General features: G+C 33.0%; 3 protein-coding genes across 7 annotated transcripts; 2 read left to right on the top strand and 1 right to left on the bottom strand.

The window, feature by feature from the left end:
- Positions 1-355: 355 nt before the first annotated feature.
- Positions 356-7,842, top strand: LOC103493893 (uncharacterized). Of its 2 annotated transcripts, XM_017045802.2 has the most exons (9): positions 356-1,135; positions 1,441-1,600; positions 1,705-1,766; positions 3,113-3,207; positions 3,937-4,050; positions 5,029-5,094; positions 5,255-5,352; positions 5,460-5,878; positions 6,329-7,842. In XM_017045802.2, exons 1-9 carry the CDS (start codon positions 742-744, stop codon positions 7,519-7,521), a joined length of 2,601 nt encoding a protein of 866 aa, XP_016901291.2. In that variant the 5' UTR covers positions 356-741; the 3' UTR covers positions 7,522-7,842. The 2 variants fall into 2 exon arrangements, with proteins under 2 accessions (XP_016901291.2, XP_050943828.1); XM_051087871.1 differs by lacking the exons at positions 356-1,135; positions 1,441-1,600 and having other exon boundaries at positions 1,717-1,766; positions 3,124-3,207.
- A 75-nt stretch (positions 7,843-7,917) lies between these two features.
- On the bottom strand, positions 7,918-12,819 carry LOC103493601 (uncharacterized). Of its 3 annotated transcripts, XM_008454419.3 has the most exons (13): positions 12,497-12,819; positions 12,018-12,186; positions 11,756-11,836; positions 11,050-11,132; positions 10,856-10,968; positions 10,660-10,770; positions 10,435-10,544; positions 9,280-9,592; positions 9,106-9,183; positions 8,972-9,022; positions 8,751-8,840; positions 8,539-8,616; positions 7,918-8,336 (listed from the first exon to the last, which is right to left on the bottom strand). In XM_008454419.3, the coding sequence occupies exons 1-13, from the start codon at positions 12,504-12,506 to the stop codon at positions 8,295-8,297; spliced, it is 1,329 nt and encodes a 442-aa protein (XP_008452641.2). In that variant the 5' UTR covers positions 12,507-12,819; the 3' UTR covers positions 7,918-8,294. The 3 variants fall into 3 exon arrangements, with proteins under 3 accessions (XP_008452641.2, XP_050943830.1, XP_050943829.1); XM_051087873.1 differs by lacking the exon at positions 12,497-12,819 and having other exon boundaries at positions 11,756-11,879; positions 12,018-12,177; XM_051087872.1 differs by lacking the exon at positions 7,918-8,336 and having other exon boundaries at positions 8,747-8,840; positions 12,497-12,813.
- Positions 12,820-24,085: 11,266 nt separating this feature from the next.
- On the top strand, positions 24,086-26,680 carry LOC103493602 (cyclin-D5-2-like). Of its 2 annotated transcripts, none has more exons than XM_008454420.3 (5): positions 24,086-24,648; positions 24,753-24,839; positions 24,918-25,209; positions 25,296-25,432; positions 25,518-26,680. In XM_008454420.3, the coding sequence occupies exons 1-5, from the start codon at positions 24,439-24,441 to the stop codon at positions 25,743-25,745; spliced, it is 954 nt and encodes a 317-aa protein (XP_008452642.2). In that variant the 5' UTR covers positions 24,086-24,438; the 3' UTR covers positions 25,746-26,680. The 2 variants fall into 2 exon arrangements, with proteins under 2 accessions (XP_008452642.2, XP_050943826.1); XM_051087869.1 differs by having other exon boundaries at positions 24,604-24,648; positions 24,753-24,844; positions 25,518-26,630.
- Positions 26,681-27,157: the final 477 nt, after the last annotated feature.

Here is a 27,157-nt window from a genome sequence, read left to right as displayed (position 1 = left end):
CAAACATCAATTTTATACTTTATTATTACATTGTGAGCTATCCAAACATCAATTTTATACTTTATTATTACATTGTGAGTTATCCAAACATCAATTTTATATGCTCTCGCAATTCACCCCAACAGTGTAATATTTGTGCATGTTTGCCATTAAAAAAAGTTCAATCTTTTTCTTTGCTTGAATTCAATAATTACACAATTGAAAACAAATTTTCATTGTTGTATTTTGAGAACATCTATTTTAAGATATAGTTTTGATATCAGTCCAGGTGAAAAATGTTCAAATTTTGGAAAATTGAGATTTTTTCATATAAAATAGAGTTTTTCTTTACGAAATTTATCATTTTACTTGCAAAAGAGTCATGCAAGATTGCATAACACAGTCAATACTACGTGATCATACTTAACACGATATGTTATAAAATGTAGTAGCGTGTTCTTTAATCATAAAAGGTATTTGCAAAAAGATCATTGAATCATTGCAACAAAAATCTCAAGAAAACCTTGATTAGTAAACTTGAAAGTGGTTTCAATTCTGAAAAGCTCCCAAAGACCCAGATTCCGCTCGTCGTTTGGAATCCCGAACCCAAGTCCGGTTTGGCAGTCGCCAGCCACCAATTACAAAACCGAAGAAAGGTATAAATTAGGAAGCCAATCGATTCCTCTTCCTCTTCCTCCTCTCCACTCCGCTCTCTCTTCTTCCAATCCGATCACCAACGCAACGCAGCCACCTGAATTCAGAATGTCTAATCGTTATAACCACGATGGAAACAAGGGTTTAAGGAAAGACCAAAAGAAGTACATCCCAAAGAATCAAATTCAATCCACACATGAGCTCCCCAACCCTAAACCTACCCTTTCGACTTCTCTCAGACAATCCCTGCCTAACCCATCCGATTCTACTGCCGCGCCATCAGTGAGTAGGATTCAAATGGGTGCTAACGGAGATTGGGTATCTAGCAGAGCTAGTGGTGGCAGTTTCGTGAATTACTTGCCACAGGACGAGGCTGTTGCCACTGGTCTTCGTGCCGAAGAAGGAGCATTGGATCCGGTTGAATCTCAAAGAGTCGTAGACCTTTTGAACAGAGAGTTGTCTCGGCTGCTCAAGTTGAGTGCTAAAGAGTTTTGGAGAGAAGGTATTTGTTAATGCATTTCTGAGCACGTGCTTTTCACATTAACTTGTGGGCATGTGTTTTATGATTCTGCTATTGATTGGTGTCATGTGTTTATATTGAGTATACTTTGATGGTATTATCGAAACAGTGTTGAAGGATTATCTCCTTGTGTTCTTCCTTAAAAGTGCTCCCTAGGTGGTGCTTGTTTCTTGTAGGATGCATTAACTCTTGTTATATAATTACGATGTATTGATAAAGGTAGCAATACAGTGTAATCGTCCGCCAGCCGATTGATTGTTCTGATTCTTTTCTCGTATTCCTTACAGTGGCTACGGATACTTCCTTGCATGAATTCCTCGATAGCTTCCTAAAATTCAGGACTAGGTGGTATGATTTTCCACATCGTGGAGCAACTGGAACAGTTGCAGGTGTCATCGTCGGAGAATATGAATTAAGCCGCCGTGTTTTCATGGCATTATACCGCATGTAAGTTCCACTCCAAAGTACCAAGTCCTATTCACATTGAGCATTATTGGACAGCCGAATGGCTAACAGCAGATTTTTTCCCCTCTAAAACCTTCTCCCTACAGGTCTTCCAATAGGGATCCTGGTGCACGAGCTGCTGATAGCCTCAGTCTGAAAGATCATGGAGGTAATTTCACTCTTTATGTCTACTTTAACATGGCCTTGTACAGCTATATGGTTCTCACTTTACTGTTTAGCGTGACTGTAAACACTATCTATAACTTTTTATCACATCATCATGTTATTCAGTTATTGGGACTATTGTAAACCCAGCCTTAGTATTTGTTTCAACAAAAAATCCAATCTGATGAAAGCTGGAAGATTCAGCTACATATGAAATATAACATAAGCCATTGAAGAAGTAAAAAAATAAATGAAAGGAACGCAGGGTTTCATGAGAAGTATTTTGAAATTTAGTGCTCGGGAGCAGATCTGTTGTCACTTATTTCAATCTTCTTTGTGATATTAGTATACATATAGGGATGTGGGTGATATGACATCTTTTTCCCATCGGTTTTACCAATAAACCATGAATATCATGTCTTTAACATTCTACGAAATATCTGACATGTCTTTAAAAACATGGATAGCCACTAGGTGCATCTTAGTTGTATTGCTCAGTGTCAAGTAAGTCATTCTCGCTTTCGGAATTAGGCTTGCATCTGGTAATCGTGTACTCGTGAATCCACTTGAATGATGAAGGAGGTTCCTTTATTTAAACCCTATATTATCTTCTGAGATTGGTTTACATCAATGTTTTTCTAAGATCTTTCTGTCAGTGTGGTCAATAGTTAATGACGAAGTAGGTTCCTTCATTTAAATCCTATATTATCTTCTAAGATTTGCTTGCATCAACGGTTTTCTCTAAGATCTTTCTGTCAGAGTGGTTAATGGTTAATGATGAAGTAGGCTCCTTCATTGAAACCCTATATTATCTTCTGAGATTTCTTTACATCAATGTTCTTCTCTAAGATCTTTCTTTCAGTGTGGTGTATGGTTTTCTTTTTTGGTCACTCTAATACTTCGTTATTATTATTGTTTATTTTATTTTTTTTATTATTGTGCGTCTCACCTTATTTGACATGCGATGTCACCTGGCCTCCAGGCTCAAAGACTCTTTGGGTCTTGAGGAAAATTCTGTGTCCCGTTATGGACTTTGAAACTGCTGATACTTTTTGGCTATGATCAGCAGCTCAAAATTTTAGTTGGTTAGATGAAATATGATGCAGCTGTTATGGACTTAGTTACACTCTTATGGTAGCCAGCTGACTGTTTATGCATGTTTATACAAATACTAACAATTTACTGGAAGAGTCACGTGGACCTTCTTGAAAATAATTTTAGTCTGATCAAGAGGATATATTATTCTGAAGAACTTCAAATGCGTCCTAGAATCATCATCTGGCCAGTGAAACTGAGTTTCTACCAATTTTGTGATAGTGGTGCCCTGTTGTTCACTAATTTTTTGTATAGTCCTTCTGCAGGAAAAGAAGTTGCTTGATCTTCCTAAGTTACTTGATATATGTGCTATTTATAGTCACGAAAATGAAGATCTAACTAGAATACTGGTAATCATCTTTCTTAGTAGCTCGTATTGGTTCTCTTCCTGTAATGATCATGTGATGTCTCCAAAGTTTTGTATTCTGCTGATTTGGATGTTTGGACTATTCGATGATTAAAGGTCAAACTAGTTCTCAAAGTAATTCACATTTATATGGTTGCAACTTCAAGTGTGGAATTTTTAGATGTTATAGTGGATCGTTTGTCTTTAGCAGATGTAATAATGATTTTGGAAGTTTATTAGATTGTTATAATTTATAGCAATTATCTCTTCAGGAAAGAGATAATTCCAACAAGAAAACAGATGAGTAATTGTTTACGAAACCAAACCAACACTGGAAATTGAGAACAGGCTGCCCTGCATACAAAATTCTGTCTGCTGATTGTTTGATTGTAAAAATTTGTATTTTAAATTATTATTTACTTTACGGATGCTTTAGCTGCAGATAGGTAAGGGAATAATTTTCCTTTTTTTTTAAAAAAAAAAGGAAATAAGAGGTAAGAAAGAGAATAGAATTTTTTTTAGCTCATTTTAATGGAATGCAATATGCTATGCTTCTATGCATGTAGAAACTTGGGATTTTTCAGGTTGACAATGTTTTAAAATCTCAGCAAAATATTCTCAGACGTTAAAAGAAAAAAGGAGACTGGAAATTTTTAGCTATTTTTAATGAAATGTTGCATGCTACTCTTCTATTTTGATTTGATATTTGAAATTGCCATTTAACATTTTCCAGGTTGACAATGCTATAAAATCCCAGCCTAGTATTCATGAAACTTTACCATCAGTTATATCTCATTTCCTCAGCATTGTCTCTATGATGCATGAAAGGTGCAGCTCATCTCTTGAGGTATTTCTTTTAATTAATATGTCGTGTTGATAGTGAATATTCCAGGAAATCCTCTGTGATAGGATACCCTGTTAGAGCTAAAAGTTATTTGGTCTTTTTTTTAAGACGAGAAATAAAAGATTTCTTTGATGATAGAAAGGCACAAGATTCGGATGAGGGGACGGGGTATGTCCTCACAAGCTGGGATCCACCTTCGTTGGGAAGCATTGTCTATATAATACCAGAGAAGGGAGATTTCGGGAGAATCAGGCATTGATGCTTCTGAAAAGGTGGATCTTTAAGTGACTTAAAAGTGTGAATGAAAAGTGAAAGGTGGTTAAATTGGAAGGATCCCAAGGGGGTTTGAAGCCCTTGAGAAGATTAAATCCAACCTTTAAAAGAGCATGTAGCTTTGACAAATATGAAACAAGGGCAAAGCAAAGAAACGTGAAAGGGGATAATTAATTCTTCACATACCAAAACTATCTTCTGGGACCATTGGTCTGCAAAACCGAGTTATTTGAACACGAGAAACCAGAAGTTTGACTTCCCAACCTTAGGTTAATAATTCTTGCCTCGAGGAATACATAATAGTAGAGACACAACATTACACAAACAAGCACACACTTGAGGTTAGATTGCTCGTGAGTGAATCTGCTATTTTTAATTTGTGAGGGACCTTTGGTATTATATGGCTGATGCTGCCAAAATATTGCCCAAGAAAGCACATGTTTCACTTTTTAGTCTCTTGCTCCACCATTCTGAATGGTATATACATCAGTGTGCATGTCTATGCCAGAGAACGGTGCTGTTTTTTGGGTTAAAAAATAAAGTCTCACCCACTAGATTATGGAATTCAATTGCTATAGGTAAGTTTCTTGTCTCTTTCCCTGGCAGTGTCAGAGTATCATCTTATGGAGTTCCATGTGCATATTGTGATGTACAGACCTAGATTTGAACTTTATTAGTTGAGGAAATCTCGCCATTTCTTTTATGCAGACTCTCTTCTCCTCGAGTAGCCATGGAGGAAGTGGGTACGGTAAGCTTCAAGCTGACTTCTTGGAGGTATGTGAACTTGAACCGAGGGGAATTTGTTGTATATTACATTGATCAAGAAGCTGAACCTTTATTTGTTTCCTTTCCATCATTCTTTGCGCAAGAGCAGAAATCATTTCATCTATGTTACTATTTATTGTAGCAATCACTAACTTGATTTTCTGGATAGGTGATTGATTTTATCAATGATGCAATTGTCAATCTGGACTCTTTCGTCGCCGCATACAGACTGGCAGCTATTTTCTTCTCCTCTGCTGTTGAAATAAGGTACTATTCATTTGATACAAGGTTCTGGTTCTGGATTTCCTTTGGTGAAGTTTGTAATTGAATTTGAATATGTAGTTTCTCTCTCCCCCAAATCAATGTTAATGCAGCTGCGGGAATGAGGATTTGCTTGGAATGCTTGCAAGGTTGCATGATTTACTACTTCCATCTTTACAGCAGGGATTTCAAATTGTCCTCGTGCCCCAAGGAGATGAAATGATCTCTAATGTTGCAACAAGTTTGAAAATGCTAGCATTAAGAATTGTGAGTTTTGGTTGGAACCTGCTGGAAATCTGCTATCTAGGTGACGAAGTGTTTGGAAATGACCTCCCTGTTCCAGTCTCTATGAAGATGTTCCCTGCGAATGTAGAAGATCCTGTCATAAGAGCAGATATTTTGATTCAAACTTTGAGAGAAATCAATGGAATCTCGCAACAGGCTTCAGGTAAACAACTTGGTCAAACATTTCTCCAGCGTATGGAAAAGAACCACTCCATAATGAACAGAATCAACAGTTTACGAAACAATGGTAAGTTTTCTGGATTGACGCTGTATTTTTACTACATATTGGAAAATTAAGTTGATCAAACATTTATTAGTGCTACAATATACAAGTAAATAAAGTGTAACATTATTGGCAATTTATTTTACTGACTAGTAACTATTCATGCTTGGAATAGTCGATCATCAGACCATAGAAAATCTTATGCATGGTATGTGTTGGATTTACTTCCACTAGCTTGTGAGACAAGAAAGCTTAGAGCTTTCCATCACGCCGATTTCACAATCTCAATGCATTTTGGAAATAATTTTCAATTTTCTGCTCCACGCCTGCAAAAGGAATGGGCCATAAAACGTAAAATTATGTTCATAGACATATTTCTGAATAGGATTTTAGTATTGGCTAATCTTCTATTTTCTTTTCTAGCTAGAAATAACATTATAACATAAGTTGCATTGCCGATTTCTATTCCTACAGGATGGATATTTGTCGATGATGAACAATTTAATTATCTATCAACAATGGTTATGTATACCCCCACGTCTGATACTAAGGATCCATCTCTTTCCAAGGCCCCTATGGTAAGCCACGTATCAGAAGTAGATGAGGATGCTGCAATGTTGGAGTCGAAAATCTGTCAAATAAAGGATCTTTTCCCTGAGTATGGCAGTGGGTTTCTAGCTGCATGTCTGGTAGCTTATAATCAGAATCCCGAAGAAGTGATTCAACGAATCCTTGAGGGAACTCTTCATCCTGATCTTCAGTCCTTGGACACTTCCTTAGAAACAATGCCAGTGCCCAATTCTAGTGCAACTGCTATTAACAGGAAAGATAAAGGAAAAGGAAAACTGTTTGAGCCTTCAACAGTTCCCTACACCGACCAAGTCTCTCGTGGTAAAGATTTACCATCTGAAGGCCCTTCAGTTTCATCAACTTCTGTTGGCAGATTTGTACGCAAGTCTAAAGATGACGTGCCATACTCAGAGACCCTTGACAATAGAAATGAAGCAGATTCAGTGAGAACTGCAGCTTTAATTTCTCAATATGAGTATGAAGATGAGTATGATGACTCTTTTGATGATCTTGGTATTAGCATAGCAGAAACAGCTACAGAAGATAATGAAGACTTGGTAGGTCAAAAGCCAAGTTCCCATTTAGGTAGCTCATCGAACTCAACAAATGGAAGCTCAGCCCAAAATGCTCCCAATTCAAAGTGGGGATCTAGAAGAACACCACAATACTACGTCAAGGATGGTAAGAATTATAGTTATAAAGTTGCAGGGTCAGTTGCAGTTGCCAATTCCGATGAGGCATCTTTGGTAACTCAAGCTCAGAAAGAACTCATATATGGACTTGGACGCGGAGGCAACCTACCCCTCGGTGCAGTAAAAAAACTGACAGAGTCTCAGCAGGATAGCCAACCTGCTTCTGCAGTAGATCCACGAGATAATGTACGCAAGACTTGGGGACGAGGAAGGAGGGAAAGGGAAAGGGAAAGTGGAGCAGCTCCAGGCATGCCTGAAGGAGAAGGTAAACAACCAAATGTGGCTGAGGCTTCAGACAGGGGGGGAAGAGGTGGCAACAGAGGCCGCGGAAGGAGAGGAGGCGGCGACCATCACCGGAAGGATAGAGCCATTAGAAAGCATTTTGCTGGATTGTCTGGTTTCTAAGTTAGCCGACACAAACTTTATAGTTACTTTGTAATTTATATTCATCTCAGGTTTGAAAAGGAGACTTTGTTCTGGCATTGGTTTGGAGGTAAACATGGTAAGTGAAGTTGAAGATTAAGAGATTGAGGACATTATAGCCTCTACAGAAAGCTGACGATCCCATGTACAAAATATATAGGACCACTCTCTAAGCCGTGTTAGAATCTTAATTTTGTAGCTCCGAACTATTTAAGCTGTGTAGTCGGTTGCTTTTCTAGGCAACATTTGAATACCATTGTGGAAATTAATTTTGAATTGAATAAAATTAAATTCATAAAGAAATTGATAAAACGACTCCCAGTTAAATACGAAATTTCAACAGAGATTGATTAACACGACTAATACCAAAGAAACGGATTTAATACGAAACTTGAACAATGCTTGTATTGAAGCATGTAGATGATTAGTTATTATTAAAGGGCTCATCTTTAACATGGCACATGAGAATGACCTCAAGCCCAAAGTTCACAAAATAACAAGTCTAATAACGGAGAATTACATGCTAAATCGAAATTAAGTGTGAATTGTCAGCACTTATGAAGTAAAGCATGAGAATATTGAACTGCGAGTAATTATAATTCCTACTATTTTACAATCTTTGAAATATGATGATGATAATAGACCAAGAGAAAGAAGTGAAGGATCGAACCAGCCTCCCTTTAACAACACAACACCTCTCCTCTCCTCTCCTCAATATCTAATTCAATTCGACAATTAAATAAAAATCCTACATCTCACTCTCCCACGTTTACAGCATAGTGTCCAATATTTCTTCCCTGCAAACATAAACGCGCAAAAGGATTATCCAAACAGAAAATATATAGTTCTATAGAAGAAAATGAGAGTTAACGCTAGTTTAAGGCATAGATTGTGTGGCACAAGAGGACAGCCATTACATGAGATAGTAGTAGTAGTAACTTCTAGTTAAATAAGAAGGAAGAAAACTGGCTTTCTATTCTAGTAATGTGCAGAAATTACCTCAACTAACATTCGCTGCTTGTTCAAATGCTGAGTCCTTGCCTTATTGACGATTGAATTTGGTGACTTGAACATCCTCTGTAATTTATTTTAAAAAAAAAAAAAAAAGCTTATTGGAAGAAACAAGACTGCCATGCGCAAGGAATAGAAATTACATATTCAAAAGAACACGTTCAAGGAAAAAAAAAATTAATAATTAATGCTCCACTAACTTTTTCCGCGGTTGATATCCGATGTTCGCTGTCCAAGGGAAACTTTTTCTTCGGAGTGAATCCAAAGACATCATGAAGGAATTCGTTCTCCTAACAAAAAGAAAAGGAAAAAAAAGATGAGAATATTAGAAAGCTATTAGTCACAGGAATTTTACCCGCAGATTAAGAATAAATTGACCTTGTAAAAGTAAAACGTGTGTTTAGAAGGCAAAGAAACTAACCTGCATGTGCTTGACAAATCCACCCCCAAGAAAATGCTTTACGAAGTTCAACTGTAAAAATTTAGAATTTTAGTGAAACAAAATGAAAAGAAGAGTTTATACTATATTCTCAGACAACGGAAAAATGAGGGAACCTGAATCAATTGAGTCCATGTCGAAGTCTGCAACAGATCACCTCCAATCTTCATTGAAGTTTCAGGACAATAACCATCCTAACATTACACAACAGATAATCAAATGAGACTAAAAAGAAAAGGACATGCAAATCACAAATTTAAAAAAGAAATAAATATATGATCTTTGTGTACCTCAAAAAACTCCAAAATATCGCGAAATGTATTCCGCTGGGAGTTGAGATCTTTCTTAGCAGAACCCTTACCACCAGCTTCCATTGAGAGGTTTTTTACTTGATTTATGATTTTTCCCTTCAGTCCCTGTATATGTATAAACCATTCCCGCGGTTTACTTCCCTCTAGGGTGGAGCCATCAGTTGATCCTTTAGTTTCAGCAGAAAGCTTCTCCAAAACGCCTATCTCAAAAATCAATGCCAGTGCTTCACCAGCAGCAATACGTACAGCACGGTCGTCCTTGTCCAAGAGACTTGATAAAAATGATATTGATCTGTATAGCAGTATAATAATTCCTTTAATCAACAATTTTACATTCATATATTGTCAAAATTAATGTCTCTGCTTCTTCACAGAAGGAAAATTCAAAACTATACTATGCGGGTACGGATTCTCCAAAATCATATTCAAGGACTAAAATATTGATGTCAATCTCAAATACATTTCAATTACAAGGACATATCGGTATCAACAAATATATTTATAATTAGAAAAGATCCTAAAATCATTTAATTAACAGTTGTGTTGTTTTTACTTCCCAATTAAGTTATACTACATATCTTCAAATTGATCATATCAGATATATTATATATTCAAATTGAGACTAATACATGATTTTCCTTTTTATGATTTACATGTACTTGTAAAAAATAACTACAATATTGATTATCCTCAATATCAATGTCAAACCATTCAATTCATGGATAGATCAAGGGATATATTAACATACAGAAGTATGAAGTATATTTTTTTTTTCTAAATGTTTGTCATCTGATGCAATTTCCCTATTTTTAATCCTTGATCACATAATATTATGAGATAGAAAAACAAAAACATAGTACATTGTCATACAAGGTAAACATTTCTTTACATATTTATTTACCAAATTTTCATAAAACTGTGAACATTTCTTTACTACCATATTAACACAATCTACCAAGTGATGGTGTTACTTCATAGATCAAGCCTAGACATGCAAATTATGACATCGACCCATTAACAATCACATTCAAATCAATAGCAGAAGATAAGGTTTCTTACCAAAAATAATGGATATAAAAAGAACTAAATAGTAACTAACAGAAAAGAGGAAGGTGCACAACAAAATTTACTAACTCTTGCCAATCTTTGGAATTAAGTTTCAACCGGTCCATAGTTGTAAGGACAAAGGACCATGCAGAAACCATAGCTGTTATCATAGCTGCTGATTGCCTGACCGCAACTACCTATAAAATTTGAAGAGCAGACAACAAACCAACAACAGTAAAAATAGACATCCACATATTGATTTCAAAAGGGGGGAAGACAAAATGATACCAAAGAAAAGACATAAGGGAATACATTTTGTCCTAGCTTGGGAATGACTACTTGCCACATGAGCTGTAATGACCGTTCAATTTCTTCCACGTCATTTCCACCAACAAAAGTGATAATTGCCAAGCATTCGAGCAGCTGTAGAAAATTAATCATCCCATGCAAATCAGCCAAATGAATAACGTCAAGTTGTTTTGAATTTAAATATCAAATAGACAAATACCGATATCTTTGAGGACTCCGAGCCAGATTTGAGAGCTTGAGAAATTGAGGGAATTGATTCTGACAATATTTCCCGTGCATTGTCTCCCTCGCCCACAGTTAAAGCCAATAATCCTACGAAGCATAGATGATCATATAATTAATTTGCATATGGATACACAGTAGTTGGTAAAGCTAATGTTATCAAATACCTACCAATAGCATGACAAGCCAAGGATATTTCCTTGCTGGAACCCTTTTTGATACAATTCAGACACTGATGAAGCAGAGTAGCAAATCTGGCCAAAGGAAGAAGAAATGCAATCAATCAACATGCATATGCTTTATTCCTTTTCATTTTCCTCAATAGGACCTAACATACATCCCTATTAGCCGGATGATTGCATGAAAAAATGCTTAACAAAAAAAGAGGGGAATTTAGTTTCATTTTCTTACATTTAGCTAAATATTTAATTTAATCAAACTTAACAAAAGAATGAAATGGTAAAATGATAAATTAGTGTCTAAATTATAGGTACACGAGAAATTTAATTTGAAGACTGTCAAAATTCAATATCACAATCACAATGCAATTGTCTATACTATAATGTTTGTGGCAATGAAATAGGTGAACACGCGGTAATTTTATTAGTTGGTTTCCCTGAAAAGTATTCTAATTTGAGTACAAAGGTGAAAACGGTTTCTTCTCAATACAAAATCTCTCAAATCTCTCATTTTTATCCTTCCCCCACTTTGAGCAGTTCTTTTATTTTAGCAGCAAGACTACGTTATACTCAATTGGCAAAACTAATTACTTTGAACCAAGAAAGTGAATGAAAGCAACACTGCGATCATTCAACTCTTAGGAGACCATGCCAAGCAATAAACAAGAAAAACAGATTGAAAGAGCTGGAGCCCATACTTCTTTTCCACGAACTGATGTTGCAAATTGTTGCCAAGATTTTCAATAATCGATGCAAGCGCTTTCTCTCTCGTGGAACCCCTACATTGCAGAAGTCGAACACACTTTATTCCAAATTTATGAACTGCATAAGAAAGTTATAAACTACAATGGGACAACAACAACAGCTGTGGCTACTAACGACAAGACAAGTTGCATTAATTTTCATTCCCGAAGTTAAAAACAATTAGTATGAAAAATCGATAAGGAACTGCAAGAATACCTCTTCTCGTATAAAGCATCAAGAGCTTGGTCAAGTAAAGTATCTTTGTCAAAATGAAAATCTTCAATCCCTACAACAGACATTCGATCGGACCGCATAGTCGATGAAGAACTCACACTACTATCATCATCACTATCCACCGTTGGAGAATTTTTTCGCTGAGTTTTACCTGTCAAGACGGGACAACATCAATCCCAAACCCTTGCAATCAAATTTCTCCAAAATGAAACATCAAAACTTCGTCGGGCTAATCACATAAAAATCCGATGATACACAATATTCCAGAATAACAATCAACACCGCCAAACAAACAGAAACACTCCAGGACGAAAAGTCAAACCATATATAGATGATGAAAAGGAACAAACCATAGAAGCACCGTAAAAATTCAGCTCATAGAAAAGAAAAAAAGAAAAAAGAAAATAACACCATCGATTATCCATCAAACTACAAAAAGTAGAAAATAAAGAAAAACTCACGTCTTCCCATTAGAAGAGATCACGGTGGCTCCTCCCTCGAATAGACGTCAATTAGAACTACAAGGGTTCGTAAAAATCTGAGAACGAAAAAGCTTCGTAGAAAAAAGATGAACGAAATCTAAAGGAATTGAAACGAGAATCGAGCAAGACTTGGATGAATTGAAGGAAAATATCGCCATCAAAATTCTGGAATATAGGGGAAGAATGAAGGAAAGGAAAGTTCGAAAGAAGAACAAATTAGGGATTTTATAGAAATAGAAAATATAAAAAGATATAACCTATTAGGTTCACGACCTTTAAAACGCTCAACGGTGCCAAAAGCCGAAAGGGGTCTCCTTCCTGCCCTGCTAATAACGAATATAGGAATTATTCAATTCGTGTGGTAAAGAATATTCCGCGAAGCTGTGGTTGCGTGTAGATGATGACGTGGATTGGAGTGTCACCGTTGGATGAAGGTTGGCGCCGCGTGGGGATGGACAACGTGGCATATGGTTTTAGAGTTATTACAACACGTGCTTTTGGTATTGGACGCGTGAGGGATACGCTGTTGTTGACAGTGACAATCACGTGCCGTGGAGTGGCTGCGTACCGCTATATTGTAGGAACTGGGTTTGAACCCATAACTTCAAAGCCCAAGAAAATCGGCTTCAATCGCTCTACAAAATGGTTTTGGGCCTCAATCATCTCAGTCACAGGCCCAGTTTTAGTATTTCGGGCTATATTGGAATGTTTATTTCCAGTTTGGGCCCAGATGACTTCTAATTGAGTCTTGGTTTTGTTAGGCAACTTAACACAAGTTATGCCGTAGGAATATTGGTGAAAATTCACTTTTTAAGTTCTTTCAAGAGATGATTAAACTGTAATGAGTTAAAGTTTAGTGTTAAAATTATATTTGAAAGTACAGGGACTAATAGTTGCATATCAAAGTTTTACTTAAGTTTACTTTTACGAAAGTTCAAGTGACGATATATAACCTAGTTCAATCATTTGTGTGTTCTTGTCAAAAGTATATAATTTAAACCTTGTTTAATAACCTTTTCTTTTTGTTTCATTTGTTAGTTTTGAAATTTGAGCCTCAACTTCTATCTCTAAATTTTTGTTTTTAACCTTAGAAGCTAGTTAGTTTCTATTTTTTAGTTAATAATTCAATTATTTTACTCCAAAAAATGAGTAAACCACTGTAAAGAATTTTTTTTAAAAAAAAATCATGCTTTAAATGGTTATCAAACATTTAATAATAACTCAAAGATTCGTTAACCATGATTTCTTAACTTTAATAAATGCCTTCACTATGGTTTGATGGCTTTCTCTTTTTCATACTTTATACTCTAAATTAGTCCGAATTGAAGTCACAACTTATGTTATTAGTCATCACCGGTAGAAAACATAGAAAGTTAGTTTTAAAACCATATCTAAATATGGGATAATAGTTGCGAAAAAGAGTATACGATAACAAAAATATTCTACCAACTCGTCTAAATTTTAAATCCAAATCTAAACTAACTCCCGATAATCTACTGATAATATTGACAATAAACAAACAAAAAATGTGAGAAGGAGCGGAGGAATAAATAGATTAAATAATAACAACAATAATAAAAATTCACAAAACGCAGCCCTTATTCGAGACTGACAATCCAAACTGTCACAGGAAGAAAAAAGAATAAATAGGTATTATTATTATTTTGAAATTATGAATCCATGATTGAGGATTAAAAGATGGTGAGAGGAATGGGCAAGCAATGTATGAATAAATAATACACATCAAATTTATGTATGGTAGTGTCATGTGGTTGTCACGGAGCAGTTGTATTTATCAAAAAACAACCAACCAGCGCCAAGGAGAAGGGAAGCATTGGTAAAAAAAAAAATGGGCCATGGAAGCCCAGATTGGGTGTAACGTTAGGTTTAGAAATGGGGAATTGCAAAATGAAGAGGCCCTCCATGTGCAGCACAGTTCCCCAGTGTATGGTTCGGGATCGGGAAGAAACAAGGGACCGACCGATCTGCAGGGGGCAGGGTGCGGTCAAACCCTCGGAATTTGACTCATTGGGCTATGTCAGAACCATAACCAAAACCGTTTTTATTTTCTTTTTACAATCTTCACCCTCGCCGACATCCACCTAATCCCCACCAGTATTCCATTGATTTTGCTTCCACTTAATTTTTCGTTTTCTTTTTCCTAAAAGAAAGCACATGGGAAGTGGCAGAGAAATGGAGGACGAGGAAGTGGTGGATTGTGAAAGATATGGAAGAATTTTCGTATTTCCTTAATTATAAGCATTATGATTACCAATAAACACAGAATTGGAGAGTTTTTTGGTTTTAGGGATTTAGAGGAGGGAAGAAGCGTATAAGGGCTGATTTATTGTGTGGCAATTCCTTGTCTTTCTGCTTCCTCTTCACTCCCATCATTTCAATCAAATTGTTTCTCTTTTTTACTTATGAAAATGACATTGTCCCTCGAATGTAATATCCACATCTACACTATCAAAACTACAAATTTGAAAAATTAAATATTAATTTAAAACTTCTACCTAATTTTAGAAGAATCTAAAAGTTCAATTACTCGATTTAAATATGTTTTGGCAAAAGCAAAAAAGAGTAAGATTTTTTTTCCAAATGGCTTTTTGACATGAAGCTTTGTTCATATTGGATTAGATAGATGAAATTTTCTTATGTTTAAGTCAATGTTAATATCAAATCCTTGAACACATCTATGACTGTGTTTGGAATCATTTAGTTGCAGCACTTTCCTATTCTGTTTGATTATGATGTTATGTTATTGTTCGATAACATTAATTTGTAGTTTGTATAGGGAAAAAAATTAGTAATAAATATGAAATTAATCTTTTATGATCAAAGTTTTAAATTTATGCGTGACAAATTGATTTGTTGTTAAAAACTAGTATAAATCTGTATAAAAACTAAATTAAAATACCACAAGTTTTTTTTTTTTTTTTTTTTTTTAAGATTTATTGAAAATTATTGTTTTTGTTATATAAAAGTAAAAATAAGATCAGAGATTTATTTACCTTTATTTCTTCATAGACATGACCAGTCAAATTATTCTTTATACCATGGAAAAGTCTCTTGGTTTTGTAACATAGTTGAGGTTTCACTTTAGTACAACTTATATAGTGTCAAATCAAATTATATGTGGTCTTCAATTTCTTAAACAATATATGAAAAATAATCAATAAACAATAAAAATTATAAATTCTTAAATGGATTAAATTTGTCTTCTCAATAATTTTTTCTAAAAAGGTAATACTATCTATCTTTTAAAGCTAAGATCATTGTCCTTGATTTTTATTTATATGTTTCGAGGAAAAAAAATCATCAATATGTTGACATTTCATTAACATTAACACTAAATGTAGGTTTATTTATTGATATAGAAGACATTCTAAAATTCTTTTTTGTTTTTATAATTTTTACATCAAAAAATTAACATTTATTTCTATTGCATGACTCATGTTCCAAATCACTTTAAACTTACCTTTAATCATGTAAAATCAATCTATTGTTTCGAAAGCAATTACCCATTCATAGCAAGAAAAATTGATCTTGAATGATTAATTAAATAAGACTCACTTCCAAATACTAGCGGGAGGATCAAGCATTTGTTTAATAGGTTAGCTGGCAACAAAGCGATAAGTAAGGAGGGAAGGGAGAACAAAATGATGAACCAACACGTGTTCGTCTGATTAAAATGATTATAAACACGATAATACAAAAGTAATTTTAAGAATTTCAAAAATTACATTCAAACATGCGAAAGATGGTTTTGTAACTAGTTTAAATGCATTTTAAATTCGTTCGAAAGGCGTCATAAATGGGATGCTAAAATGGAGGAAGGAGGAAATGATTGAGAGAGGAGAAAGCAAAAATTGAATAGAGAGTCATTTCAATGCAGTGGTGAGAGGAAACAAGAAGCATGTGGAAATTGGCATATAATTTAAGTGAGTGAGAGAGTGTGTGTGTGTGTGTTGAGCAGTGGGCAGCCAAAGTAGTGTGTTTGTGGTTGTGATCATTTTGGAAAGGGAACCCCAACCCATTAGTTGGCTGTTGCAGTTTTTATAGTACTTCGCCTCTCTAATTCTCAATGCCAATGTATGCGCCAACTACGCCTTTTCCCTACCCTCCCCCTTTCTCATTCACTATCACATTTCCATTTCCTACACGCAATTCTTTAATTAGTCCACTCACCTACTTTTAATTTACTTGATTTAACACATCCCAACCATAATATATATCATTTTATTTATCATTTTTTGTCTATATAATATGTGTTCCATGCCGTGTCAAATCCACAAATATTTTGTTGTTAAACAATTATCTCGTATTAATTAATTTATGTGGTAAAATACATAGTCATAACATTTTTCTAGTACAACAAGGATGATGGATTTAAATAATCTTTTTATTGGTCACTAACACATGTTACATGAACAATTGAGTTACGTTGATTTTGATAAGTGTAACATATATACAATGTCGAATTATTAATAGAAGTTATTGAAACTTTTTTTTTCAATTTAGATTGAATATAGGAGCAACTAAATAAATATTTTAGTGTGTTATTGATCCACTATAGAGAGATTGTGAAAAACACACTAATTAAGAAAAACCAAGACATAAATGTGATCTAAAGAAAGAAAAATGAGTTTAGTCAACCAAGTTGTTGATTTGTATTTGTTTAGTAAATTAACTAATCTAATAAATATAAAATTAAATTTTATGTTGGATCTATCGAAAACAGTTTAAAAGTTGGTATACTAATAAAATTTAATGGGTGATAGTTGTGATTATAAAATTAAAGTGACGGTTACAATTATACCTTTAAACTTTCAAGATTAAAAATTGAATCCTTATACTTATCCAAATTTTAAAATTGAACGTTCAATCTTACATATAATTGTATAAATTATATAAGTTTGAGGATTACATTTTTTTTTTCAGTTTGATGATTCAATTTTGAAACTTTTAAAAGTGATGGGCGTAAATATTAATATTGAAAGTTGAAAGGCAACTTTTTAGATTTGTTAAATGATGTATACATGGATTGGAACAGGGATCATAATAGCAATGGAGAGCCTTTGCCTCCCATAAGGGGAAAGGCCCAAAAGTAAGCCTCACCTCAAATATACATATATATTCACTGTTCCTATATTTATATCTATATTTAATATCTTCGTTCTCTTCTGGTTTGAATCTCATAGCTCCTTACTTTAAAAATAAAAAAAAAAAACCCAACTAATTTATTATACATTAAATTGGATTCTAAATCTTCGGGGACCGTTTGGAGGAAGGGTTGGGTTATGGAAGGTCAGTGTTATGATAAACTTAGTTTTATTGTAACATGTATTTGGAGGAAGGATTTAAAAAGATAGTTTTATAATAAGATCTGTTTGGGGAAGGGTTTAAAAATATAGTTTTATAGGAGAGTTGAAAAGATAGGGTTATGGAAAGTTGAAAAAGGTTTTAAGAATAAGGAAAGAGAGGAAAGAGGTGTTATGATAACCCTAAAATAAGGGTTATGATAGTCATTCTCCCAAACAAGGGTTGGGTTATGGTAACCCAATCCAATAGTAATAAACTTTGGGCCAAGCGACCTCTCAATAATGTGTAACACTTTGATGAATCAAAAAACAAAAACTTTAAATATACCTATAATATCTATGAACATAAGATGAAAACAAATAAATTTCTATCCATATCCATTGATGCAAAATTATTTTGATTTATTAAAAGAAGGTGAATAGTTTATAAAATATAGTTTAATGTAGTTTGAAGGTTAGAAATAGATTATATGAAAAAGTAGATGAGAAGGGACAAAAAGCAAAGGAATAGATTAAGAAAATTGAGGATGGGTGGGTACCAAATGCCAAATGGGTATCATTCAGGCTCTCGTGGGCCAACTTTGGAGTTCTCAAATGTGGTTCGTTGTTCGGTCAGAACTATTTGGTATGGGATCTTCTTTATTCATTTTTTTTTTTCTTTTCATTCAAATTATGGTTTGGGACTCAATTCAAAATTTGAGAGTTTTCGTCAAAATCAATTGGTTTAATTTAATTCTCTATGATATGAAATTATTGTTTTCCAATTTTATTTATTACACACAAAGTTTTGAAGGTTTCATTATTTCTTTATAGACAATTCAAAATTTATGAACTAAGCTTGTATATAGAAAAAAAATTAGTTTATATATCGATTGTGTCGTTTTAATGGATGAATTATTAATTTTGTTGTTGGGGAAAAAAACTACAACTTATTTAATTATATTAAATAAATAGATCATTACTCAACTAACATAAAGTTTATACTATCATCTAAAAGGTTAGTCAAATATTTAAGTCGTGCGTCGTTTAGAACAACAAATGAAAAAAATTCAAATTATCTTATAAATACAAGGTAATTTATTGTTACAAAGTTTGCATTCTTTCCAAGTATAATAAATAATACCATATCATATAACTTTTCCAGATCTTACACTTTCATTTGATTACCTCAATGCGTTATCGAGTAATCCTATGAAATCACATTTTCAGACGACTTAGTCTGTGGTAACAAAAAATCGATGATTGCAAGAGTCAAACTTAGGTTGAAACATCTCGTCAAGTGTTGAGTTTCATATTTGAATGAGTATTATTGAAAAATCAAAGTTGTAATTTTGAAACTAATAATCAAATTAAAACATAGTTAAGATTATAAACATTAGTTTAAAAGTAAAAGGGGAGGGGAAATGGAGGTATGAAAAAAGAATCTCATAAGGTGTCGGTTTCCATACTTTAGCTTTTTGGATCTCGTGTTTATCTTCCACTCTTTATTTAAATTAATCAAATTAAAAACCAATTGAATTATGCCAATAAAAAACCTAATTTCAGATTGCCCAACACTATACATATTTGATGAAATTAGATTAATTGTTTGTTTTTTAATCTTTATGAAATGTGGTTTCATATTTTTTTAATTCGAAATTGGTAATACTTTGGTACGAGTAATAATTAAGTTTATGACAATATTTTTAAAAAATTGTGAATGGATAACAAAAACTACGATGAATGGTGTGCTCAATTGATAATTATCTTCTACTAAAAAACATGCTTAGCAATCGATAGACTTCTATTAGCAAGATAGTCAATCACTAATAAACTCTGAAAAACAAATCTAAATTTTATTACATTTTGTAAATACTTAGTGTTTGATTTCTATAGTTGCATCTGCCTTTATCTAAATTACAATACAACGTAAAAGCTGTGTAGTTATGTCAAAACTTATTTTTAAAAGTTTGTCACCAATAGGTTTTGTTACATTTGCACCTTTTTCGTTATGCAATAATGTTGAACATTAATTTCTCACTGACTAATTATTTATTTACGTTATAGATTGTTTTTTTTATGTAAATAAACTTGTTTTATATTTTAATAAAAATGAGAGATAAAAGTAAAATCACCACAAATATTATATCTCTATAAACGACTACGTTCATTCATGGTATATGTGGTATACCAAAAATGTTAGTCGTGGTTGACATGATAAACCAAGCAATATCTATCATGGATAATTTCTTTCTTTACTCAATGCAAAAATAGTTCATGCAACACATGCTACAATATAGCAAATAAAAAGCTACCGGTATGAATAATATCGAGAGTCAATGCTTTTCTGAACGAAGATACTTTGAAGGTTAAAAAATTATACATAAAATGTTTTACATAATATTATTGTGATATTTTCATTGATTAATTATAAAACATAAGATATTGGTTAACTTTCATAATTTCGTAAATATAACGAACTAGTAGAATATACGCGTGTAACAAAGTAGAAGTTAGTCATTTTTTAAATATTTAAAATTTGTCCTTCCATCTTTGTTGATTTCTTTCATCATCTTTTTTCCTTTACTTTTTTTTTTTTTTTTGCTGCAATTTCTTTCTATCATCTTTATTCTATTCCTCTTTTTTTTTTTTTTTTTTTTTTCTGATTCCATTTCTTTTCATCATTTTTCTTTTTTTCCAGTTCTTTTTTTATGTCATAACCATCTATAAGATTGTGTATAAATAATATTGAAAAAAATCGTTTAGATTAGAGTAACCAAATCTAAACGATTGTGTACTAAAAGAATCTTGAAAAAATTCGTTTAGATAAATCTAATCGTGTACCAAATTTTGAAAAAAAGAATCATTTAGATTTGGAATAGCAAAATCTAAACGATCGATCGTGTAACCAAATGATCGTCTAACCAAGTTAAATGATAGAATTGAAATAATAAATCGTTTAGATTTGACTATCCAAATATAAACGATTGTGTACCATAATCTAAACGATCGTGTATTAAACAATAACCAAATCTAAACGATACCAAATATACTATGCCTATTATTGACGTGACATTTTTTGGTATTTTCTATTGTAGGCCCGTGGACTTTTTTCTGTTTTCGAAATTGTTCTATATAGTGTAAATATTTTACGCTTTTTTATATCTTTGAAAAGACCCTAAGATATTCTCAATTTTTTTTACTAAAATTAGGATTTTCATTCCCATTTCCAGTAATTAAAAAAAAGACCATTTGATATCGTTGAAAAGATAAATCCCAAAAACAAACACTAAATTATGTCGTGGTTGCAATTATAACTCCAAACTTTTAAATAAAAAAAATTGAATCATAAAATTTATCCAATTTTAAAATTGGACCCTTCAAACTTACAAATAAGTACATAAATTACATTGATTATATATATATATATGTTTAAAAAATTTCATCGGTGGAGTCCAAATATTACCGTTGTTGTAAATTTGGATATCTAATTTTAACACTTTTATAAATTCAATAGGCTAATTGTTATCGTTGAAAATTTGATAGTGTAATTTACGTTAGGGGTGTTTTTGCAATTTGTCCAAGTTTCAGAAGAAATTAAACACAAAAAAATAAAAGATGATTTTAACTTTGACGCACAACATGAGACTATGAATACTTTTGATGTCAATCTTATAGTAATGGTTTCTTTTGAAGGATTGGATTAGAAAGAATGATGGGTAAAGAAGTCTTTGCACTTTCTAAAATGTTTAAAAGCTAAGTTTGTTTAAATGGCCACTTTTATTGAGTAATTTTGAAAAGAATAAATTAAAAAGAAAAAACTTTAGGGTTGAAAATTATGCTACCACTCAACTCATATTCATCAACCTTCTTTCTGCCTCAAAAAAATAAGTCATCCAATTTTTGGAATGGGAGAGATATGAGGGAGAAAAAGAAAAAAAAAAAGGTAAAGTAATTATCTTTATGGTTACCAAAGTGAGCTTAAAAGTGTTTTCCTCTGCCAAAAAGCTTCAATTCTAATTCCTCCTTAACAAAATTGTACATAACAAGAAATCAGAACCAAATGTTATATTTTTTATAATTAAAATTTGAATTTGATTTTTATTTAGTCCCTGTATTTCAAAATATTACTATTTTTTTCGTTGAGTTTTGTTTTAATATGTTTCTTAAATTTTAATATTTATAGTTTTAATTTCACTTATTATTATTTTTTTTTCAAGTTATTTTAGTTTTTAGCACGAATGTTCTACCAAATAGTATTATATAATTATGAAAGTGAATTTTTTAAAAATGATTTTAATGGTAAAAGATAATTAAATATAGTTTTTTAATTAATTAATAAACATCAACCTTAAAAACTAAAAAATGAGTTTTTTTTTAAGGTTATAAATTTAAATCTTGAAATATAATGACTAAATTGAAATAAAACCCAAATTTCAATAATAAATTATAACATTTTGGAACCTATAAACTACGTTAATATCGAACTTAATTTGTATTTTGAAATATGACAGAAGTAAAAATTAACCCCAAATCTATAGAGCTAAAAAAAAACAATAGATGTTTAATGTAAGGAATTGTATTAATTATTTATCTCTTTTCTTGTTTGGAGAGTTACAAGCATTTCCAAAGTCTAGTTATGCTAATATTAGCTCCATAGGTTAATTAAATGAACAATGAATCAAATTTTGTGTAAGATAATAAATAAATTTGTACCCCAAATTTTGTTCGTCAAATAAAATGAAACTCTACGAATTGTGACAATCTGAAAAAAAAAATAAAAATAAATAACTAAATGATAATTTGTCTATTCAAACCTCTGAATTTCACCTGTGTATTTAGAAGATAATAGATATGTATAAAACTATATATTTTAGAAGTGAATTAATAAAATCTATTATTGATAATGTCCATGACTATGGTATTAGTATGGTATCTCCCAAAGCTTTAACCCTACAAATTGATATTTTTTATTTAAACAAGATGAAAATAACTGAGATAATTAATAATAGGTAGCAATTTTGCGAATAATATTTAAGTGTACGTTAAAAAAAATAATTAATAATAAGTAGCAATTTTATGAATAATAATTAAATGTACAACAACGTTTTTAAAAAATTGTAAATATAAAAAAAAATCTATTATTCAATGATAGATTCTTATGGTCTATTATGATAGATTTTTTTATACTTGTAATTATTAAAAATGTTGTTATATATCTAAATATTTAGAAATCTAATTGTTATATTTATCACTATTCCAATAAGAAAAAATGATTGATTATGAGTCCAAAAATTAGTACATAGATGACTACGTTTGGTTGGTCATTGAGCCAGAGTTGGTGCTACCATTGCGAGCATAGTGTAGTTAAACACAATTACAAAGAAAAAGGAAAAAAAATTGCTTCACAATTTTACACCTTGTGGTTTTGGTAACCTTCCAATTTGGTTCGATTTTTCAATTCAGTCTACGTAATTTGCTACTAATTTCAAATTTGGCATAATTACTATAATTTAGTTCAATCTTTTAATGGTCTCTAAACTTATTTTACTCATTCGTTAAAACATTTATTTTGTTACCTTTTTTAGTACAACATATAGGGTGTGTAGATTTTGAACATATGATATCAACTACTATTAGCTTATGCTCGTCCAAACCCACCAGGACAACAACTACCCACTTCAACATTCAATAGATAACCCAAAAAACACAAAACTCTTCAAAGAATGGCTTTGCTTTCCAAAACCCATCACAACAAACACTCGTACGCCGAACGATGTTAAATTTATTCTCTTACTGAGAAAGTTTGAGAGAAAGAGTTAGTTATTACAATGAGACATAATAGTTTTTATATGAGTAATAATAAAAAAGACATGAATCTAAACAGTAAGCGTAAGTTCGTAACTAATTAGTGAGTACAAAAAAACGATTATGGTATTGGATAATTATCCATGAAAATTGGTTGGAGAAGTGTAGTGACCATATTTGAAGTAGAGCAAAATTGTAGAAATGTAACTTTTAGAAAAAGAAATTAAAGAAGAGGGAATAAATTGGAAGATTGAAGTGAAGGAAGTGAAGAAAAGTATTGGGTGCGGTTATAGAATACAGAAAGTACTTTGCTTATGGTACGGTAAGTAACCAATGGTATTAATAAAAAAGTGGACAGCCAGAGATCTCTAAAATCATTGGTGCGTCTATCTCACTCGCGTATATTCAAACAGTCCAAACGGAAAGTCCAATCCAAAATCAAAACACATAACTCACTCTCTCTCTCTCTCTCTCTCTCTGTTTTCAGTCAAATTCTAGTCTTCTCTATTCAAAACCCAAACGCATACACAACCCTTCTCTCTCTAAACCCCTCCCCCCAAACCAAAAGCCTTTCCAAAATCTCGCCACGTTCTGTGAACACCCAGATTCGTTTTTTTCCCCCTTTAATCCTTTCCTTCTTCTGTAACTGCTGAATAACACCATTTCTGCTTTCATCTCTCCACTTTTCCCTGTTTTTGGTTCGTGGTTCTTGTTCTGGATTTGCTCTTTCGTTTTTGCAGTTTCTTTGTAATTGGATCTCTTCTTGAATGTGATAGAAGAGGAGGGGTTTTTTTTTTTATTGTTGTGAAAATGGATGAAGTTGGGGCTTGTTTGGATGAGGAGATTGTGGATGAACATACATTCATTGACATTGGTAATCCAAGCCCAGCAGAGGAAGATGATTATGTGGATATACTACTTGTAAAGGAGACAAGTTTTGGGTTTAGAAAAGATAAATCTTTGGTGCTTGGTAACTGGATGAAATGTGCTCGTTTGGATGCAATTGCATGGATTCTCAAAGTTAGTTTTTATTTTATTTTATTATTATTATTTTGGTGGGTTTTTGTTGTGTTTGATTGATTCATCTAGGCATTGATTCAATTCAATTGATTGTAATTTCACAGACACGAAATGTGTTTGGTTTTGGTTGCCAAACAGCTTATCTTTCAATGATATACTTCGATCGGTTTCTTTCAAGGAGAGCCATTACTGTAAGGTTTACTTTTACCGTATCCTCTGTCAATGGCTTCTTAATTTTACTCTGTTTATTCAAAAATCCATGGCTGCAGAATGAGAAGCTGTGGGCGATTAGGCTACTGGCAGTGGCTTGTCTTTCCTTGGCAGCAAAAATGGAAGAATTGAAGGTTCCAGCATTATCAGAATTTCCGGTGGACGATTTCAACTTTGAAAGCAAGGTAATCCAAAGAATGGAGCTTTTGGTGTTGAACACATTGGAATGGAAGATGGGTTCAACAACTCCTTTCTTCTTCATTCCTTATTTCATATCTAAATTATCCATTGAATCCCCACCAAGCAATAAAGTTTCTCAGATTGTCGAACTCATCTGGGTCATGATTAGAGGTAGTTTCTTCACATAACCCATTTCCATCAATTTCTCAACCAATCGGATTTTTGTTCATTACATTACATTCAAATCTTTAATGCAGAAACAAATACACAAAACCATCGGCCTTCTGTAGTAGCAGTAGCCACAGCCATTTTAGCAACAATGGATGACAGATTAACAAGGAAAGCCTTGGAATTGAAGATGAAGTCCATTTCACAATGTAGATATCTTGAATTAGTAAGTTTCATTATGAAATTGGGGCTCTGTTTTTCCCTTTTTAGCCAAAAACTGTCTTTAGTTTAATCCATCTCTTTGTTCACAGGAGGAAGTGATTTCTTGTTACAATCTGATGCAAGAGCTCAGATTGGAAAAATGTAGAGAAGAAGCAGATTGTTTGAAATCACCAGATTTATCACCAACCCAAATGAAACCCTTGGATTGTTCAGAAAATTCATCAGTAACATCGTCGATTGCCTCGAAAAGAAAACGGCTAAACTTTAGTAACTTAGATGAAAAATGTGGTGTGGCTGAAGCAAAACGGCCCCGGTAGAGAGAAGTGAAAAATGATAAGGAATGTTTTTGTTTTTCCTTTAAAGTTTCCATTTTTTTCCTTCTCACAAATGACTACTGATGATAAATTAAGGGGGGTTTTGAAGGGGGTTTATGACACAATAATTGCTTGAGTTGTTGATTAATTGATGAAGTTTTACCAGAAAATTACAAAGAAAAGGACAGATTTATTGGGCTGCACCTGCATGTAAAAATAGGAAAAGTGAAAGGTGAAGAAGAAAAGCTGATTCTGATTTTTATTAGGCCAAAGTCATAGGGAAGGACCAGGAGGAGGCTTGAAAGAAAGCTGGTGCTTATAGGACAGCTATTCTCCCACTTAATGCTCGCTCTCTCTTTGTTTATATGGTTTCACCCTTCCTCTTTTTTTTTTTTTTTTTTTTTTTTTTTTTTTTTTTTTTTGTTACTGCTTTAAAAATTATGGTGTTTTTTTTTTAGCTGTCTCTGCAGAACCCTGCCTTTTTTTTTTCATGGATGCTGGAAATGCTTTTCTTGGTTTCTTTGAAAAAGGGACTGTAAGAGAAAGTTAAGAGAAGTAACAAGAGGGGGTGTGGGGAGTGTGGGGGAAGTGTTGAAAAGAGGTGAGGAGTGATAGACAAGCTCTGTTTTATTGTGATTTGATGCATCTTTGCTCCATTTTAGCCTTCAAAAATGTTTCTTTGTAAAAGGTGAAAGTGATTGGATATGTTTGAATGTTTGGGGCAAGACCTTTTGAGGTGGGGGCCAAGGCCAACCTCTTTTCCCTGTAAAAGAAAAAAAAAGGAAAAAAAAAAAAAAAAAAGGAAAAACTTAGAGCTTCCTTCAGCTCAGCTTCAGCCTGGTTGTTTTCCAAGACATTGTTTGTGGAATCAGAACCCATTTTTTTTAATCAGTGTAATATGGTTTGATCAAACTTCAATGATATTTGATTTTTGTGCACTGTGGACTCTGCCTTTTCCCAATACACACACAGTTAATAACTACTATTCAATGTTTAAACAAAACCAAAAAGTCCATATCCATCCAAAGAAAGATGGATTGGAGCTATCAACCTAAAAGCCAAACACTATTAGTTTGGCATTTACAAAAAGATTAATATCCCAACAAAGGGGGAATGCTAGTCAAGTTGAAAGTTGAAAATAAAAACAGATTTTATCCATTTACCAAGACAAAGGTTAAAGAGTCTTCTTCATTCACATTCACCAAGGGGAGAAAGGAAACAAACAAAATGAAGTCCTTTGGGGATGGATGGGAGATATGGTCAGGATTCAGGTTGACGTCCCATAAGATTGCTTGAGGGATACACTGTGTGCAGTTATAAGTAGAAATTGTTCTTTTGCTGAATGAGAGCTACAGAAATCCAAGCTTGTGCAGTCAAAAACACACATAGCAAAAATAAGTACTTCTACTACTATG

The sequence above is a fragment of the Cucumis melo genome, chromosome 7 (genome assembly GCF_025177605.1).
Source record: "Cucumis melo cultivar AY chromosome 7, USDA_Cmelo_AY_1.0, whole genome shotgun sequence".
NCBI lineage: Eukaryota > Viridiplantae > Streptophyta > Magnoliopsida > Cucurbitales > Cucurbitaceae > Cucumis > Cucumis melo.
Note: the sequence above shows the minus strand (reverse complement) of the source record. Positions and strands in the feature narration are given on the sequence as shown.